Source organism: Bactrocera dorsalis, chromosome 4, assembly GCF_023373825.1.
Source record: "Bactrocera dorsalis isolate Fly_Bdor chromosome 4, ASM2337382v1, whole genome shotgun sequence".
NCBI classification, from domain to species: domain Eukaryota; kingdom Metazoa; phylum Arthropoda; class Insecta; order Diptera; family Tephritidae; genus Bactrocera; species Bactrocera dorsalis.
Genome location: NC_064306.1, coordinates 8,965,713 through 8,984,954, shown reverse-complemented (window position 1 = coordinate 8,984,954; position 19,242 = coordinate 8,965,713). Strand labels below are relative to the sequence as shown.

At 39.8% G+C, this 19,242-nt stretch overlaps 2 protein-coding genes across 4 annotated transcripts; one reads left to right on the top strand and one right to left on the bottom strand.

Annotated features, from left to right (window-relative positions):
• Positions 1-26: 26 nt before the first annotated feature.
• LOC105228576 (uncharacterized) lies at positions 27-1,679 on the bottom strand. Of its 2 annotated transcripts, XM_049455847.1 has the most exons (3): positions 810-1,679; positions 344-713; positions 27-269 (listed from the first exon to the last, which is right to left on the bottom strand). In XM_049455847.1, the coding sequence occupies exons 1-3, from the start codon at positions 1,104-1,106 to the stop codon at positions 235-237; spliced, it is 702 nt and encodes a 233-aa protein (XP_049311804.1). In that variant the 5' UTR covers positions 1,107-1,679; the 3' UTR covers positions 27-234. The 2 variants fall into 2 exon arrangements, with proteins under 2 accessions (XP_049311804.1, XP_029407091.2); XM_029551231.2 differs by having other exon boundaries at positions 29-713.
• A 37-nt stretch (positions 1,680-1,716) lies between these two features.
• Positions 1,717-18,999, top strand: LOC105228574 (filaggrin). 2 transcript variants are annotated; one of them, XM_011208455.4, is made up of 6 exons: positions 1,717-2,385; positions 5,700-6,745; positions 6,844-7,021; positions 7,419-14,278; positions 14,345-14,449; positions 14,544-18,999. In XM_011208455.4, the coding sequence occupies exons 2-6, from the start codon at positions 6,656-6,658 to the stop codon at positions 15,132-15,134; spliced, it is 7,824 nt and encodes a 2,607-aa protein (XP_011206757.2). In that variant the 5' UTR covers positions 1,717-2,385; positions 5,700-6,655; the 3' UTR covers positions 15,135-18,999. The 2 variants fall into 2 exon arrangements, with proteins under 2 accessions (XP_011206757.2, XP_029407089.2); XM_029551229.2 differs by lacking the exon at positions 1,717-2,385 and adding an exon at positions 2,498-3,614.
• Positions 19,000-19,242: the final 243 nt, after the last annotated feature.

The following is a 19,242-nucleotide window of genomic DNA, read 5'->3' as shown; positions in this document are numbered from 1 at the left end:
TTGTTCTTTCAAGGAATGAAACTGATATTATATGATCAAATTGTCTGTTGAAGTGCATAAAAAAGGTTGTAGAGCATTTGAAAATAAAATGCATAAAATTTGCCGAAAAATGTGTAATTTTATTGAATATGTGGTTGCAGAAGCTCTAGTATACATTCGTTTACAAATTGTTTGCGATACTTTGAATTTTTAAAATGCAGTCCAACGTTGCTGTATGCATCTGCATTGGTAGCGTCACGGCTGCATTCCAGTAAAGTGCCGTTCTACCACTATATGGAAATCGAAGTTGTTAGTTTTTTGCTTGCTTTGATTTAGTGGTAATAATTAAAAAATGAGCTCATACCAGGCACGATGTATTTAAGCGATTTATATCTATTATTACTACTGGAACTTGTAAGGGCACTAATTGAGTTACGTTTTGGTACTGCATTTTTCATCAATGCATCATAGAGTGCATTATCGATATCGCGTTGTACACACAGCTGAACACGAGGATCTTGAATTTTTCGTAACTTGGCTGCTACGCCCTCGGCGAAAATTTCAAATTCATCCCTATCAGCTATTTGTGTTTGTTCAACGTCAGAAATTGCGTCACTGGACAGAGGATATTTGCCATTCTGTAATTTATATGCGCGGAAGAATGCGTTAGAAGCTTCCGCAATAGAAGAGTTTGTTGAAACTGGTGATGTTGGTGCTATGGTCAACGAGTTGCACTGTAAGCAATGAAATGAAATATTTGTAAGTCATAATTAGGAGTCGTGTTAAGCATATGTAAATGTTGATGTTTTGCTTTCTAAAAAACAATTTACCGAATCATGGTTATCCACGAAGCGCATATGCTCGTAAGCAAACCATGAGGGCATTGCGTTCAAGTTGCTGTATTGCAATTTTTCACGCCGATATTGGTTGCGCAATTCTCTCCACTTGCGTTCTATTTCGGAACCAATACAGCCAAATTCTGTGCCAATTTCACTGAAGACACGTCGTTTCTTTACAATATTCAGAAAATCAATGTCATGTGTGTCCCACAGCAATCGTTGCTGTTCGACTTTTTTAATTAATTTCAATGTTGTGTCAATATCCCAACTCTTATCGCGTTTTTCCATGATCTCTTTTAAGTATACAAAAGTCGCCTAGTCTTCTATAATTTGCAATCTTCTCATACACTGCTTATTTCGTTCACACTAGATTAGAAAATATAATCCTTCTTTATATATCTACATATATTTTGTTTATATCTGATGTATAACTTCCTTATAAGGTTTTAGATGTAACGAAATAATCAGAGCATAAAGAATAGGCCAAATCGCGATTTAAATATCTTATGCTGCACCGGAAACTAAAATTTCGAACTTTTCAAATTTGAACCAACTGATTCTGTTAAAATTGAAAACAAAGGTGGTACTTCAACGATTAAAGTTATCGATATGTTGATACCCTGTTCTCAATTTCAGCAAAAAGTAGTGCACATTTCAAATACGTGATTGACCTTTATTTATTTATGTAGAAAAATTATAAAATAAATTGTTGTTGCTGTTGAATAATACTCAAAACTACACTAAATTATAGCTTCATCATACATAACTCATTCCAACTACAAAATCAAGCTAAGCCACTGAACACACCTAACGCCGTTGTGTTAATAGTCGGCGCAGTATTCTTATTTCAAAGAGCAAAGTAGAGTACGAACAATCTACACGCCATTTTAAGTAATTGTGACAACCCGCAAGAAAGTGTTCTATCCTGTTTGTGACGGTAGACGGTAAAACGCTGTTAAATAATTCTTTAAACAACGCAAAAACGTGTGCAAGTCACAGATTAACATACGGGCTAAGTTAAAAAATAGTTTTTGTGTACTTGCAAAGTGTATGTAACGAATTGAAGTTGTAACAAATTTTCTATCGAGCCGAAAGAAAAGATTCTCATTGGATTCTGCTTCCTCTTCGGTTCAATTTCCCCTCATACCCAACAGCTCTTCGGCGTTTTAGATACATATGTATGTATATAATTGCAAAGAGAAGTAGTTGAAAAGAAGAAAAATAAAATCAAAAGGGGTGGAAGAATTGGAGCAGGCAGCTAAAAGAAAGAAGTGCGAATCGAAGGAGTAGGCGAGTTCACTGCTAAATAAAAGCAGCGAGTAAAAGCGTTTACGAAAGTAAGGTGCGCGTAAAGGAGACAACGTAAATTTTTCTAGTACTTGGGTGAATTTTTGCACTCAACAGCATTTTCACGGTACGCTTGCATAGGAGACACACACATGCTTAGCATATAGTATTAAAATTGCGTGCTCTTGTGTATGTGTGTGTGCGAAAGGTGCAACGAGATTGAACGGGTGTGAATTGTGTAGGAGAGCAACGAACTCGCGTGTAAGCGTCGAGAGAAAGGGTAAGCAATATATAATGGAATACTAGAAGTGCTTTTTTTGTTTTCATTTACGTTTGATATCTCTTTTTGTTTGCGCGAATGCATTGAGGTAACCGGCACAACACTAAACGTTTGCTATCTATAAAACCAATTAAAGTCTATAGTATTTATTGTTTATATTGAAAGATAATGATATTTAGGTAAAGTGTTAATTTTTAATAAACTAAAACATCGTTACTCACTTCAGTCAGTCCAACAATTGCATATTACCTGCTTGTGCAAAACCCATTCAACTATACTCAAGAATAGTGAGTGTTGCCAACAACGCGTATGACTATCTAAACGTTGTTGAAAAGTGGTCCTTTGCGCAATAATAAAAATATATCTCAATGTGCAGCAAAAATATAAACGAATATATTTGTGTAATAGCAAAAAATATACCTGAATGTGCAGTAAATATAAAAACAAAAATGGGCGTTGAGTAAAAATAAATGATGCATTACATTTGATTCAATTAAAAAGTACACATAAATTTATTGTATTGCCTGGCAATGCTATCTATTCTGCAAATTTCACTTTGACACATCACGTATACAATACTGTCTGTAGTATCATTAGTTTATTCTCTCCCACGCATCGTTGTTTGCTAAAGCGAGAGCACAGTTTAGCTTAAGGTTCATGCTTGAAAAAAGGTTTGTCTTTTACGCATAAAGTGTGTGTTAGATAAAGTCAACTATACAGAAATCCTTTGACTATGAACGATTCATTCCGTTGACGTGAATAGCAAATGCAGCGGTGGTAAAACCATTCAACGAGCAAACGAAGCTGAAAAGTAGTTGCAGAAAGACGACAGAAACGAGTGCGAAACGGAAAAAATTTTCGTGTCGGAATCATAAAATTTCTACTGCAAGAAAAGAAAAATATCGCTCTAAATACGCTGAAAATTGTGTGAAAAATTGCATTAACAAGCATTTTATAGTTTGTTTATAATTGAGTGTGTGCATTGACGTATAGATTACATGGTAATCTTGTGGAAATTTGTATTATAAAAGTGTCTTCATACAGAAAAAGTCACTGAAAAGAAGAAGCATAAAATTTCAATTCTGGTATAGTGTGGTGGAGCTCCGCCAACAAAAGCAAAAAACGAAACCAAACGGTAGCGGCGACTACATCGATAAAGTGGAAGTATTGAATAAGTGTCGATATAAAACGCCGATGTCGGATGGTATTTTGAAAAAGGAACGCATAAGGTAGAAATAATTTCAAAAAATTTCTGAATCATTGATTAAATCGGTTGTGAAAAGCACTACTTCGTATGAATTGTAGTAGTTGTAATGTGTACGTAAGATTTTGATTTAATAGTTGAAAGTAGTAGAAACAAACTAAATAACTGGGGGAAGGTGTGGAGGGCAGTGTTGTCCGTTTACCACTGGCACTCGACCTGTATTCCCACAATTGTATATCACTTGATTTAATAGTGTAGATTAAATAAAAAAAACAAAAATAACATCAGAATTATTACATCAGAAGGTTAAAAGTGTTGTACCGGAAAAATATATTTAACTATAGAAAATAATCCTTGGTAAAAAGCTTAGAGAAGTATTATCAAATCGTTGACCTATACAAACTGTTTTTAAATAATAATAATTTTTATGCCCTAATATATAAGCCTTGTATACAAAAAATCCTTGGGCGTACTAAAATCTTGTATTTTGCAGGGGCATTGATCCTTTGCATACAATACGATATCAAAAGATCTTATGGCCATTATTGCAAGACGCCATCACGTTCTTCATTTTCTTTTCCCATATCTTAATTCGCGTTTTGAATGTGTGCACATCACCTTCTTTGTTTGATTGCACTTGTATGTTTGTGTATGCATAGTTTAATGGTTTTCATGTTTTCTCTTCCCTTTAAGCATTTTATTTTTCAGTACACATTAATTTGCTTCTTAAACCGTTTCTATGGATCATTTTGAATAAGTTTAACACCTTCTTATGTTAATAAATTTCCTGTTACATTTCCGGAAGCTTAAATTATTTTATTCAAAGTAGCAATGAAGAAAAAAATGATTGCATTAGGATAACTTGGACTGACAGTACGAGTGCATCACTCGTTTCTTTATAATTCTACACGCCTTTCGCTCGTTGGTTTAGCTGTCAAAATATAGCGCCTCGTTTAGGGCTTTATTTGTCTCGCTTACTCTAGCAAATTACCTTTGCATGTTTTGTTCAATCTGCATTATAAAAAATTTCACAAGTTTCTTTTTTTTACTTAAATCCTTTAAATTGTTTTGCTTTTTATTTTTAATATTTTAAATATTTTTTTTGTAATATTACAAAATTTTGAAAGCTAGCAAAATTATATATGCTAATTGTTAACACATTTTTATTACATTGTTATCTCAACTTCTTTAATTCATTTATTTTTTGTTATTTAAATACATTTCGCATTGTTGTGTGCCGCAGTTTTGAAAAGTTTGTTAACCATTTTTTTTTGCTGTATTTGTTCTCAGTTTCCTCATGCCTCTATATACTGATTTTATCGGCGCTTGTTACCGTTTTACACAAATTTTCCGTACTGGAAGATTATTTCACCTGCCTGCACAACACACATCACCGTTTGTTGGTTCTGCGTATATGTATTCACAACGCATATCCGCCTTTATTTAACGTATGGGTTGTCTGTGGTGCAGCGCACTCTCGTGAATGGTATTCACGGCCAATGCCATGTGAATCTGCATTTGTTGTGTCTTACTGCCGTACGATCAGTGGGTTAGTTGACGTGCTGTCTACTTCACTAACTTCTAAGATATATGGGCACTGTTGGTGGTGCACTTTTAGTATGTGTGAGCAGCTTATCCATTTGTTATATTATTTTTCAATCTATCTAATTCTTAACTTGTACCCTATGTTTTATCCATCAATATTTTTTCTGTATCCCTACTTTATTAGTTTTCAAATATATTACATCGATTTCATTAAAGTTTCATTTGATCCTATATTAGCATTAAAGATATGTATGTCACAAATATAAACTTTCATAGAGCATTGACCTCCGACTGTCACAGCTATAAAGTAATTATACATTTTTGTTAAATCAGTTGATCATAATTTTTGGTACACATTATCCCACTGAAAGTTAAACGTTTCAAGCTGTTGGTGTGCTGCTGAAATCGTGATTCGATGAATTATAACGAGGGATCTTAAATCGATCGATAACTTTCATTTTCATTTATATTCATTGGCTTATAAGTAAAATTAAATTTATAATGTATAATAAATATGTATTTTTAAAATAATTAGTAACTAAGCAAATTTTTTTTTTTTTTTCAGAATTCAAAGAAGACTGAGGATATAGATTTAAAATACCACGAGGATTCCCTTTTTACGAGGAACGAATTTATAAGCGAAACGATAAGTGTCTGAGGCCGGCAGTAGTTTTATTTATCTATCACGTACCACAAAATATAAGTTTTTTCCAACAACACAGGAGTACACTAGTGTGGTAGATCAAACCGAAACGCAGCGGATTTTCCGCCGGTAAAATTGAACCAGCACTCTTCGTCATTATACGGCATTGTGGAGTTTTAAAATAAATCTCATTTACATTTAAAGCAGCATAAAAAGTGAGAAAATACAAACGAGTGTCTGTGAGAAAAATCTTCGCAGTTCATATACGTTTAACAGGCAAAAATTATATGCTGAAACTGTATTAATTTCAAATTTGGCAAGTTGAAGTTGAAAGTGGCCAAAAGTACCAAGTTTAAACATCAGTCTTAAAAACGAAAAGTTCGCAGAAATCAAAAAGTCTTATTACAAAAGCAAAATAGAGAAAAACCAGCTATCATTATATAAAAGAAATTCGAGTAATTGATTTGCACACTCTACACAAGAATACATTTACAAAAGGCCAGCTGAAAAACTCGGCAGTTTAGAACAACAATCACTGAACTACTGTAAATATAGAGCAAAGTAGCGAAAGAGCGGTGTATCTTCAATATAAAGAAGAGAAACGTGACTTTTTTGTGCAACAATACGTGGTTGCTGCGAAAACGGTAATCTAAGCCGGTCAGAAATATTGTCATCTGTTAAAATCAGATCGTTAGTTTTAACTTTTTCTCTCTGCAACGTACGGACTAACAACCGAAAGGCACAGTTACAAACACAACAAACAAATAAACAAACGAATATAAAACACTGCGCACCGAGCTGCAGTACTTGTAAAGTAGAAGTGGTGAAGTGAGTGCGGCGCAAGGGGGAGGTAACGCTAATGAGGATCTACTGGCAGCATGAGTACACTGGGGGGAAGTAGGGGAGAGCGAAATGCCAAGCCCAAGTTCTCAGCACTCGATATAAATCGAATGTACAAAAATAGTCGCGTAAGTTTTGATTTTCGCAAAACCATTTAAATTGTATTTGTTTGGAGTTATAGTTGCAAATAATTACAAAGTTTCATAATATATACTTTGTGTTTTAGGGTGAGCCAGCTGAACCATCTGCACAAAAGAATCAAGTGCCACGTAAACATGGAATGCAAAGTTTGGGCAAAGTGCCGTCCGCAAGGCGTCCACCAGCTAATTTACCATCCCTGAAAGCTGAAATAACAAATTCGCCAAATACGAATAACAATATAATACCATCAACCGGACAAGAAGGTATGTGTTTTGTTTAATTCAAAATATAATAATATAATTTCTATAGTGAAAATATAGTTCATCAATAGTGAAATCATAATTATTTTTCAATAAAAACGCATTTGCACACTGTGCTGTACACTGGGCTTAAAGCATAACAGCTTTTCTTTAGAATTTCTCTTTTTGGGGAGATATTGAATACTTCTGCTTTTAAATATGGATTTTAGTTAAGACCGCATATAAAGCAACAAAGCTATATACATATATCATATCATATATTTAATAATATAACATTTAAGTCCCAACAGCACTTTGTAAAAATTATGAAAATTTTCTTGAGCCTTGCCATTTTGCTCTAAGTTACACACTTTTAATTATGTATCCATATCTTTGGCACATCCATCTTCGAACTTTTCAGTCAACTCAACGAGCGGCGGTCAAATAACAGCACACACACCCACAGGCGTAGTAAATAATCAACAGCAGCAACAACAACAACAATTGAAGAACATTAGCAACAAGTCCGCACTTGGCAATAGTAACAACAATAATAACAGCAACAACAATAGCATTAGCAACAGCGTCGGTGGCGTAAAACTTGTTAACAATTCAACAGGTGTAAGCACTGGCGGTAGTGGCGGTCAGCAGCTGCGCAACTCTTCAGTAGCGAATCACGCCAATCAACAACAGCAACGAAACTCGCCAATAACATGGTCTGCTGTGACAACGGGCAACGATATGACCGGCGGTGGCAAGGGCAGCGGTGGTGGGGGCAAATCATCGGTACCGCCACTCTATCAGAGTCCACAGTTTCAATACGAATTTCCAACGTTAGATGGCACAGTTGGCGGCGGCGCCGGTGGTGGTGGTGGTGGCAGCGGCGGCAATGCATCGACCCGAAACAAACAGCACCAGCAACAACAGGAGCATTATCATCACCAACAGCAACAACAACACCATCATCAGCATTCGAACCAACAGCAACAACACCACTACCATCAGCAACAACATTCGCAACAAAATCACCATCACCATCATCAGCAGCACCACCATCATCAGCCACAACAACAAAATCACCATCCACACCAACGAGACTACAACAACCAGCAGCAACATGGAAGTGGCGTCGGCGGCCGGCACGCACACGATCAGCGTTACGATGCGCACAATTACAAAGATGGCAGCGACGGAGACGGTGGCAGCGATTACTCTTATCAACAACATCATCATCATCACCGCGAGCAGCAACAGCAACAACAACGCGAACTGAACGAAGTGAGTCTGCGTCCACAAACCGATGCGAGCACCTGGTTACAGCAGCAGGAAAAAGCAGGCAAGGGCTCAACAGAAGGCCAGTCGAACCAACAGGGCCAGGGCCACCAGGCGCAAAATGCAAATGCTGCAGGTGCAGCAGTGCCGTTGCCTATCCTGCAGTTAATGCCCTCGTTTATGCAGCGCGGTGCACCTTTGCCTGCAACTGGCAGCGGTGGCGGGGGAGTTTCTAGCAACGGACCACGCTCTCAAACACCCCCAAACTACCAGAACGGCATTGGTGGCAAAGATACGGGTGGTGGCACATTGCGCTCACAACAACGAGCGACAGGTGGTAATGGTGGTGGGGGGCAGGATTATCGCTCGGGTTCCCCAGCTGTTAGCAGTTTTCGTGCTGCAACTGCAATACCCAAGAGACCACCGCAATTGGCCACACCTCCATTAGGCGGTACGCAAACCCCCAACGGTGGTGTTCGGAAGGATAAAGAATTTATCATAGAACCAGAAGTTGTGCAGATGCAACGACCAATTATACGCGAAGAAGATTTGGAGCGTCTTAATGCTATAGCCAACGATGATAGTTGGACCAAACAAGATGATATAGATTACACGAAAAAACTGACTTTCTCAGACGATGAATCGCCTGAAGAGCATACGCCAACGCAGGAGCGCGATCGACCAGCATTCAGTAAGTCGAGCGGAAGCAGTGGCGGTTCACATGACCTACGCAAGAGCTCCAACGCGAGCAGCGTGAATAATAGCTGGCAACGTAGCGGTAGCATTAAGGACCAACGTGACAGTGCCGAACGCGAAAAATCGGCCGATCGCGAGGATACGCGTCAGCAAAATGGACATCGTAGCAGCGCGGCGGGCAGTATTGCCCTGGATGCGGCCGTGTACGAACGTGTAAAGCAACGTAAAGAGGAGGAGGAACGACGCGAAAAAGAGCGACGTGAAGCGGCTGCCCGTAAATTACAAGAACTCGAAATGAAGATTTATAATAAAAAGGCAGCGAGCGCAGCAGCTGCTGGAGGAGTTGTCGGCTCAACAATTGTGGGCTCTGGTGGGGACGCAGTAGAATTACCGACTCCGCCACCATCCATCGGCGGTGGAAGTGAGGAGGAATTCAATATGCGTCGCAGCGGTGGTAGCAGGGATTACGAGCGAGGCAACACACGTGGCGCCTATGATACACGTGATGTCCGCGGAGGCGGCGACTATGTGCGAGGTGAACGTGGTGTTGGCACCGGCAGTGGCGTGGGCACACAAGGTGTTGGCGCTGGTGGAAAACCTATATTTTCTGCACAATTCCAATCAAATTTGCCGCCACGCTTCCAGAAACAGCAGCAAATGCAAGCGCAGCTAGGCGGTCCACCGATTAGCGCTGGCGCATTAAGTGGCAATGGCAAAGCGTCTGGTCCGTTGGCTGGTAATTTAGATAAATCGGCCTCGACTACTTCCGCCTATGAGCCCGGAGCAGGCCGTTATATGCAAAAGGGTAGTAATGGCGGCGGAGGACCGTTGCAACGAGGTGGCCGTGGCGATTATCGCGACAATTATACTCGCGGTGGTGGCGGCTATGGGCGTATACGTAATGACAGTGAACGCGACGATGAACCACGCTATCATGGTGGACGTGGTGGACGAGGCGGAGATGATTATATGCGTGGCAATGGTATGTCACAAAATCAGTTGTCACGCAGCATATCGGATACTTCTCAACGTAAAACTAGCGTCTCGTCCAACGACGAGTCCAGCAAGTATGGCGGCAACAGCAGTTTGAACGATTCAAAGGAGTTTGGCAGCGGCGCACTTGTGTCGTCTTGGGCTGAGGAGACAGATGCCGAGTTGAAGCGCCAACGCGAAGAGAGTTTCTCTTCAACGCATAGTCAAGAGTCACTACCCATAAAAATACTGCAACGACCACATACGCAGAAGAGTGTGTCGGAGGAGGAAACTTCACCAGCTCAGCAGCAGCTGCTGCAACAACATTCACACTCCCAACAACAGCAATTGCAATCTCAACAACAACTAACGCAACAACAACAACCACAACAACAGCATCAACATCAAGCACCGCATCGGCGCAGCGAAAGTGAACAAACAACGCTTTTTGCACCTACTCAAATTTTACGCCGCTCCGAGTCGTCGAGTGATGAGAAACCCAAACAGCCACATCAAACAGGCAGTGCGGACGTAGTCGCAGCAAGTAAAATTAGCGAAGAGAAGAGCGCAACGATAACAAAGCCGACAGCAGACGTGGAATCTCAACAAAAGAAGCGTAAAGAAAGTGAGAGTAGCAATTCCGCTGCTCCAATCCATTCAGGAGCTAGGAAGGAATCCTTATCGACTGATGATAGCAAATTGCTGGTTGATGAAAACCGTTCGGCAACATCTTTAACAGCAGTAAGTCAACCGCAGCGTGAGCCGAAAAGACCTTGTGCACGCGGTGGCGCTGTTGGCGGAGGTCGTGATCGTGCCGGTGAACGTGATCGTGATCGAGATCGTGACAGAGATCGGGAGCGGGGCCCTCATTCACGCGCTTATCCCGGCTGCCGTGGCGTCCGCGATTGGAATCCTCGTGCTACACGTGGTGGACGTTACTATGGTCCCAATGAACCGCGATTACCCAGCGAATCGGAACATTCAGAGGATGTCGATGAAGAGGCGTATGGCGGAGGTGGACGGCGTGGTGATCGCCAGAGCCCTAAAGTTCCACGAAAAGATCACGGTGGTCACCGCAGCGGCGGAGAAGAACGTAACTCTAAGGAGGGTTTCGCACCACGTGGAGAACCATCACGTCGTGGACGTGGAGGTGGTGCGAATATTGGTGATCGCATCGATCGGGGTGAGCGTGGCGATCGCGGTGATCGTGGGACTTCTTCGTCTTATAGACGTAATGATGGTGGTGGTAGGAGTCAAGGACGTCATTATGGCCGACAGCCCTACGATGAACATCATAAAGATCATAAGCGCAGCTCAGAGTCGGAAACAACAGGTGGTGGTAGTGATGTTGATAAAACTAAACAAAACCAATTAGCACTTAGCGCAGGACTTTCTAAAGTTAAGGACTCCAATGTGACTACGACAACATCTGCAGATGAAAAGACGCGCATACAGTCTGGCGGTAAGCAACAGACTCCTTCACAAGGCGCAGCAAACGCGCAACAAAGCAAGAAGGTCGGTTCGGTTGGAGAGCCAGAAAAGAAGGGTGCTACCACCACTCAACCAAAACAGTTTGGTAGTAACAGTGGAGGCGGGACGCAAGCTCGTAAAGAGAGCACATCGAGCAATAAAACTGATGAGATCGCCGAACGCGACCGTAAATCCGCTTCAAAAGAAAAGGATTTACCCAGTGGCGCCGTGCAACAGACGCAACAACAGCGCAGCAATAGTTCGGCACAATTGCCCGCAGCGCAACGTAGCAGCTCTAGTGTTGGTGCAAAGAAACAAGATTTACCTATGGCCTCATTGCCCACCTCGCAATCGGCATCCGCTATTGGCGCTAACAAAATCAACCAGCAATCGCAACAACAAACGGTGACGAAACCTCCACCCGGACTGGGTGGCGTCAACAGCGGGGGCAATTTCAAGCCTACAAACAGCACCTCGCTGCCAAATCAGAGTGTTGCTTCGCAACAGCAACAGCAACAACAACAACAAAAACAAAACGTCGAATTACAGAAGAGTAAATCGGATACAAACACTGTTACAACGAGTGTGGGACGTCAACAGCCATCCTCACAGCATCGGACTTCCATCAGCGAGATGGACAAAGCGAAATTGGCAGCCGGCGCGAGTGAGAAACAGAATGCGGTTGTCAGCGGGGGCAGCACCCTATTACTAGATGGTGCACCCGTCAATACGATTATCTTTGAGAATACCAACTATAAACAACAAGCGCAAGCAGCGCAGCTTAAACGCTCCTCCGAGTCTTTGAGCTCAGCCGTTAGCAGCGGTGTTAGTGTCTCCGCTGTTGAGACGCTAAGCACGGCGCTTTCGCAGATGTCTTTCGCCAAAGGGAACGATACGACAGTACCTGGCGGCGGCGTTGTGGTATCCGCTGCAGGAGACTACGACAAAGACATGAAGTTGGGCTTCACTTTTGGTGACGCCACTGAAACATACGTCTCGGCGGTGCCGAACAAGTCGCCAAATGACAACGAATCCAAAGTTGTTAGTGTGGTTGCGCAACAGGTAGCTGTCACCGCTGTCGGACAACAACAACATCAGCAGGTGCAACAACAACAGCAACAAGCTCAGAATATTATTTCAACTGCGGATTTGAATATGAAAATTGCGAGTGTGAAGAAGGTATGGGAGAGTGTAGCGCCTATGACTTCTGAGGCGAGTTCGTCAGCGTTACAGCATCAACAAGTAGCACACCAACAGCAGCAGCAGGCACAGCAACAAGTCCAACAACAGTTGCAGCATCAACAGCAGCAGCAACAACAACAACAGCAACAAGCTCAACAGCAATTAGAGGTGGTTGATCCAAGTGGACATATGTCGGCGGCTGCTTCATTTGTAGCAGCTGTTGCAGCATCGCAACAACAACATCAGCAGCAGCATATGCCACATTATGCCGTCGCCGCTGTTCCCCTGCACCAACATCAACATCAACACCACTCCCTGTCCTCGCCGGGTCCAGTACCAAGCGGCTACGGCAGCCATGGCTCACCCTTCGACGTCGCCACTCCACTCGAACAGCAGTTCGCACAGAGCGGCAGTATTGTGGTGGGCGGGGCCGATGATCCGACTAGTGTCGTAGGTTATCCCAGCCCACAGCAGACCCAACAACAGCAGGTGCAGTCTGCTGCCGCTGCACAACAACAACAACAGGTGCTGAAACACCCAGATGTTGTGAAACAGCAGCAGCAGGCGTCTGCTGCAGCAAAACAATTGCAACAACATCATGGCTCTTCGATGGGTATGTCACCACCACCTAATATGCAACAACAACAGCAGCAACAACAACAACAACAGGCACAGCATCAACAATCAGCGGCTGCGCAACAGCAACAATTGCACGCAGCACCGCCCTCCTTCTACCAAGCATCACCACAATTCACCGGCATACCCAGTCCCCCAACTGTCGTGTTCAATTCGTCGCAAATGGCACCACCACCTTCACAGGCTGGCCTCTACGCACCATTCCATTCACTCGATCATTCGAGCCGTTCACAATTCTCAGCCGCCGCAGCGGCACACAGTTTCCCCGGTCACTATAGCGCAGCGGCAGCGGCCGCCGGTGGACCTTTTAATGCATATACAATGCAAACGCCACCCAATATGGCTGCTGCACCCACCCCCGAAATGTATTCCAGTCTAACGTCACAGTTTCGCATGGGCGGAGGTCCATCACCTTTCGGTAATCCAAATTCTCAACAGCTAAGCAATCCCAATGCACAAGCAGTGACGATAATTTCCTCTAATTCCAATTCGATGATGTCATCGGTAGGTTCGGTGAAGCCACCACCATCATCGCAACAACTCGGCACGATCGGTTCGAAAGGTGGCGGCGGTGGTGGTCCTTATGCAGCGCAACAATATATGAATCTGTATCCGGGTCCACCACCACAGCATCCACAAGGGGGTCCACCTGGGCCACCTGGCGCACATCAATTGCAATCGAATAGTTACTACTCGAATTCGGCTAGTGGACCGAACGGACCGGCATTCTACGGCGGTCCACCGCCGCCACAAGGCGCAGGCGCTGGTGCGCAAAACTTTGGTCTAGCAGCTGCAGCTGCAGCTGCGGCTGGTCTATATGGCGGACATCAAGGCGGACCGCCCGGTTCGAATGGACCACCTGGACCACAAGGCCCACCTGGTCCACAGTCGCAACATACAATGGGCAACTTTAATACACCATTTATGAATTCGCAGTTACTGACGGCCGCGAGTATTAATCAATTTCGCGCAGGACCAACGCCTCAGCAGCACGCAGCTGCCGCGGCCGCATATATGAAATCTGGACAAGGACAAAGCCATCTACAGGACTCGGTATGTAATAGAATAACTTTATAATTTAATTTTTTTTATCAAAACTTTTTTTTTTAATTTTTTTAGATGGGACGCCAACTTAAAAGCCCACTCGGAGCTGACGTCAGTTTAAGCTTGGCCAAACAGGTGCAATCTCAACCCAGTCCACCACACCACAAGAACTATGGCAGCGTAAGTGAAAATCAGTTGAAATATAACATGCTACTCTCATTCTTGCTATCGAAATACTAACATGAACTCTTAATATTCGCCCTTTTTTATACAGTGGGATCTGCAAAATCAAGTAATGCAACAACAAGCACAGCAACAATCTCAATCACAACAGCAACAAGCTGCGCAGCAACGTGCTGGCGGTGTCGGTGGTGTAGGTAGCGGTGGTAACGTACAGAATATGCCACCTGGTAGTCGTGGTGGTGGTCCACCAGGTGTTCAAGGCGGTCCTGGCGGCGGTGGTGTTGGCGGACAAGGTGGTCAAGGACGTTATCCGACTCCAATACAGCGCCCTAACAATTATCCCCAACATCCACAAGGTGGCCCCCAGTCACAGCAACAACAGCAGCAGCAACAACAACAGCAGCAATCACAAGCTGGCCAAAGACCAAATAACATGCGGCAAGGACCTGGTGGTGGGCCACCCGGTAGTGGTGGTGGTAATGGACCGCAAGGTGGTGTTGGTGGCCCTGGCGGTCACAATAATGGCAATGTAGGCGGTGGTCCCAACGGTGGTGGCGGTCAAGGTTGTGGCCCTGGTGGTCCAAACAATGGTGGTGGAGCTGGCGGCCCCAACGGCGGTGGACAAATGAATAAACCCTACTATGCGAACAATGCAGGCGGCGGTGGAAGTCGAGGTAATTGAATGAGCCAAGCGACCACACCAACATATACACACACACATGCCAACCAGTAATCCAAGACAGTAAGAGCAAGCATATAAATAACTGGAAAGCTCACAATGCGTACTAAGAAATTTAATAATTCTTACAAAATGTAGCACAAACGTGAAGTTTGTGATAAGTGTGAGAAATACGCAATTAAAATTAAATATGGAAATACGAGCATTACGTAAACAATAGTAAAAAAATACGAAAATTGCAAAATGCAATAAAACAATGATAAACAGAAATAAAAGTAATTATTATAATTGTTTCAGTAGCGAAAATGCGCAGATATGCAACAAAAACATAGTAATTATAATGAAAAAATTAAGTTGAAAAAACTGTACACAAACTTTAGTGCATCTGGCATAAGCGAAAATGCGTTTTGTAACGGCAAATGTTGAAAAGTGCCGCAAAATAACGGCTCAATGTGACTTTTAACTTTGATAAATACAGAGAAGAGTGTGTTCAGTGTTAATGCATTAACTGCAAATGAAATTTCCTAACGGTAAAGTATAGAAAATTTACTGTTACAAGCGTAAGAAAACTAGTTTTCTTTTCGTTTATGGACATACATATGTGCAATTGTTTTGTGTGCAGAAAAAATAAACAAAGTTTCAACATGAAATTGTAACACTTACGTATCCTTAATATTCCCCAAAAAACTCTGCTTCAAAGTTTGGTGAAAGAGAGCAACAAAAAAAGAAGAAAAAAACTTTTAAAAACAACAAGAATATTAAAAAAAAAAAAACTATTTAATAAATGAATGCAAAAATGGAATGGAAATGTGCACGTTTTCAAGTGGTGTGTAAGACGTAGAAACCGGGTCGAAAATTATAATGAGCTGGAAATGAAAAATGTAATGAATAATGAAAAAATGATTAGAAAAGTTTAAAAATCTGGAACTATGAAACGCGCAAATCAAGAAAAGTGTAGGTGAACAAAGAAAGTAAGTGACAGGAGCATGGCAGCAGTTAGGCAGCAACTTTAGTGGCTACTAGCCCATTTGTGGTACTACTCATTAGGTACGTACGCAGTACAGTGGCAGCGTGTGTCTGTGAATTTGTATGCACAAATATTTGTTAAAAGTTAAATGCTTTTGATAGTGAAATACTTTGAATTAGCTTTGACATAAAATAAAGTAAAAAAAAATAATCAAAGTTGCTACAGCTGCGGTGAGGCTGCGGCTCACTTATTGGAGAACGAATTCTTTGTGGCAACTTTATTTTTAGTTAATTTTTCTTTCAAATATGTGTCACTACGGCTAGAGACGATTTAGACGAATATTTGAAGTAACTTATTTCCTACATTTTTGGAATGTAAATTATTTGCACGTGGAATTTTGTAATCATGTTATAAAAATATACGAAATGCTACAATTTTCATATTAGAAGGTAATATTTCACCAACAGAGCATAGTTATGTTTAACAAATATATAATTTTGTCACAATTCACTATTTCTACACAACAACGCGCCACGCTGCATCGCACGCATATTATATACATATATACCTAAATGTGTAATAATATATGCTATATAAAAAATATATAATACTAAAAATTAACTTTGAAACAAAAATTAGTAATAACAAGCAAATTAAAATTGCTTTCTATGCAATTTAATTGTTTTAAAATTGTATGGTTTCCTTAGCGCGCTTATAAGCGTCCGAACGATTACAATTCATTTGCACTGTAGCAAAGAATAGTGCATTTATGTATAACCAGTTTTACGTCTACCGTCACAACAACTGTTTGGACACATACATACATATATACATACATTTACTTGAATGAATGCATAAATAAATTAATAAATATTTATACTTACAAATAAATAAATAAAAAATGTAAAACAACTCGGCTAAAACACACTGATGTACTATTATATATTGGAGGGGCATGCGGCAATGATGTTCTAATAGAAAAAGTTCGTTAAGCGGATTTAATAAGCTAAGCAAGTGCGATTTCTGAAGAATTGTAAGAAAAAATGTCTTTTTGGAGAATGGTTACAGCGATTTAGTAAGCGCAACCGTTATCTCTTATACAAGCTATGCAGTGCTTGTTGGCGCTTTGTGCGAAATAAATCGCCAACTTTTGTAGTTAAAAAAACTTACGCTTTATTTTTATTTATTAATGTTTTTTGTGCACATCTGATGTTTCGAAACTGTTTGTATATCTTATAGCCAACAGTTTTTGAATCGTTGAACATAAGAAAAACACATTCGTGAGAAGTATGCTTTACATTGTCAAATACATACAATTTTTTTTTTTGTAGAAAAATAATCTGCTATAAAATTTTCAGCACAATAAGAAAATGCATTTGAAATATTAAATTTCTAGTTTTTTCGTAACACTTCAAAGTAAACATTTGCACTTTAAAAGCTGAACGTTCAAAATTGAAAAATTTAGATGAAATGTATGATAAAGCTTCTCAATACTTTTTCAATTTTTCTTCATCTTCAGCAAATTCACTTTATGTAGATAAATACAATTAAATGCGTAGATTTTTTTCTGCAACGCTGCACTTCATTATCCCTCCCAACTAACTGCAAATATATGCAGCTACAATGTTGTAACTGCAATAAAATGTCTGCGACCTCACTTTTTTTTCTACAATAACAGTTTGCTGTCTGTAACCACTTGAAAATGTCGCACTCAAACACATAAATATTATATTACTATTATTTACACTTTATTATCTACTATTAAACACAAATGATTCATTTAAAAATATTTTTTTTTTATATACATATATTATTAAAACAAATCATTATATATCGATAACAATATATACATATGTATTTCTCTTATAAACAAAAAAATCAAGAAATAATAATGCATACATACATTTTTTATTTATTTTATAAAACAAAAAACATTATTTAAATATTAATTTGTAGTTTAAAGCGCCAAGAAAAAATAAAGCGTTACATAAAGCGTAAGAAAGTTAACCTAAAACACTGCTTAAACAAATGGAAAAAAGTAAATAAAAAATATTAAAAGTAAATTAAAAAATACACAAAAATTGCAAAATAAAGAAATACATTATCTTCTACTTTAGTTGGAAAGTCTTTAAATCAACACATGCACTGCACACTGACGGACAAACAGGTATAATAGGCATTGGGAAAAATATTCAAAGAGTAGCATGCAAAAATATTTAGTGTGTTGGAGATGGTGAGAATATGGTATTAAAAACAATTATAAGTTTACAAACAATACAACGTTGGGGTTTGTGTATAGTAATAAAATCAATTTTGTCTAAAAAAATGAAGCCTAGTTATCTAAGTAATACTTTTTGTTTGCTATTCCAATGATATTATTTTCATCTTCTATATAATTTTTCATCACTTCTGTACATTTATTTACAAAATTATTAATATTTTTGTATTTTATTATAAACAAGCGACAAAAAGCTTAAACAAGTTGAATCTTCAAACGCTTCACTTCAAAGTTATTTTTTGAGTGGCCTAAACGTGTATACTTTGTAGAAAGTTTTGTTTTGTAAATGGTAAACGTGTTGCAAACAATGTATGTGTCAACATTTTTTCTTTTATTAATGCATTTTTTTTTGGTTTGGTAGCTGAATACAGTTTTTAAACAAAGTAATTTGAAAATCGCAAATGTAACATTAATTTTAAAGTTTAAAATACTGTTTCCTAAGTTAATTGTAAAAAAACGCAAGCGGCAGTTAATTTTAATGCATAACGAAAATAGTAATTATAAATATTAACTATCCTAAAGTATGATAATGTTTATGAATATAACACACACAAATGAAAACAAAAAACTACGTAAAAAATATAAAACTTTCCAGATTAAAAAGGAAGACCCGAAAACCACAATATTTGTTTTATTATTTCCTATAAAATAAGTATATAGATTTTGAGATTTGAAATTTTTCAATTAATTAAATTTAAAATCGTTCGATTCATTTGATTTTATCCTATTTGATAATTATGTATATAGTATGTAGTATATTTTCATTAAGTTTCTTTTTTAATGTAAAAAATTAGTATAATTGTATGTAATGTTTTGCATAACTTTCGTATTTTGAAACACACTTATAGTTTGGCTTACTTAGTTTC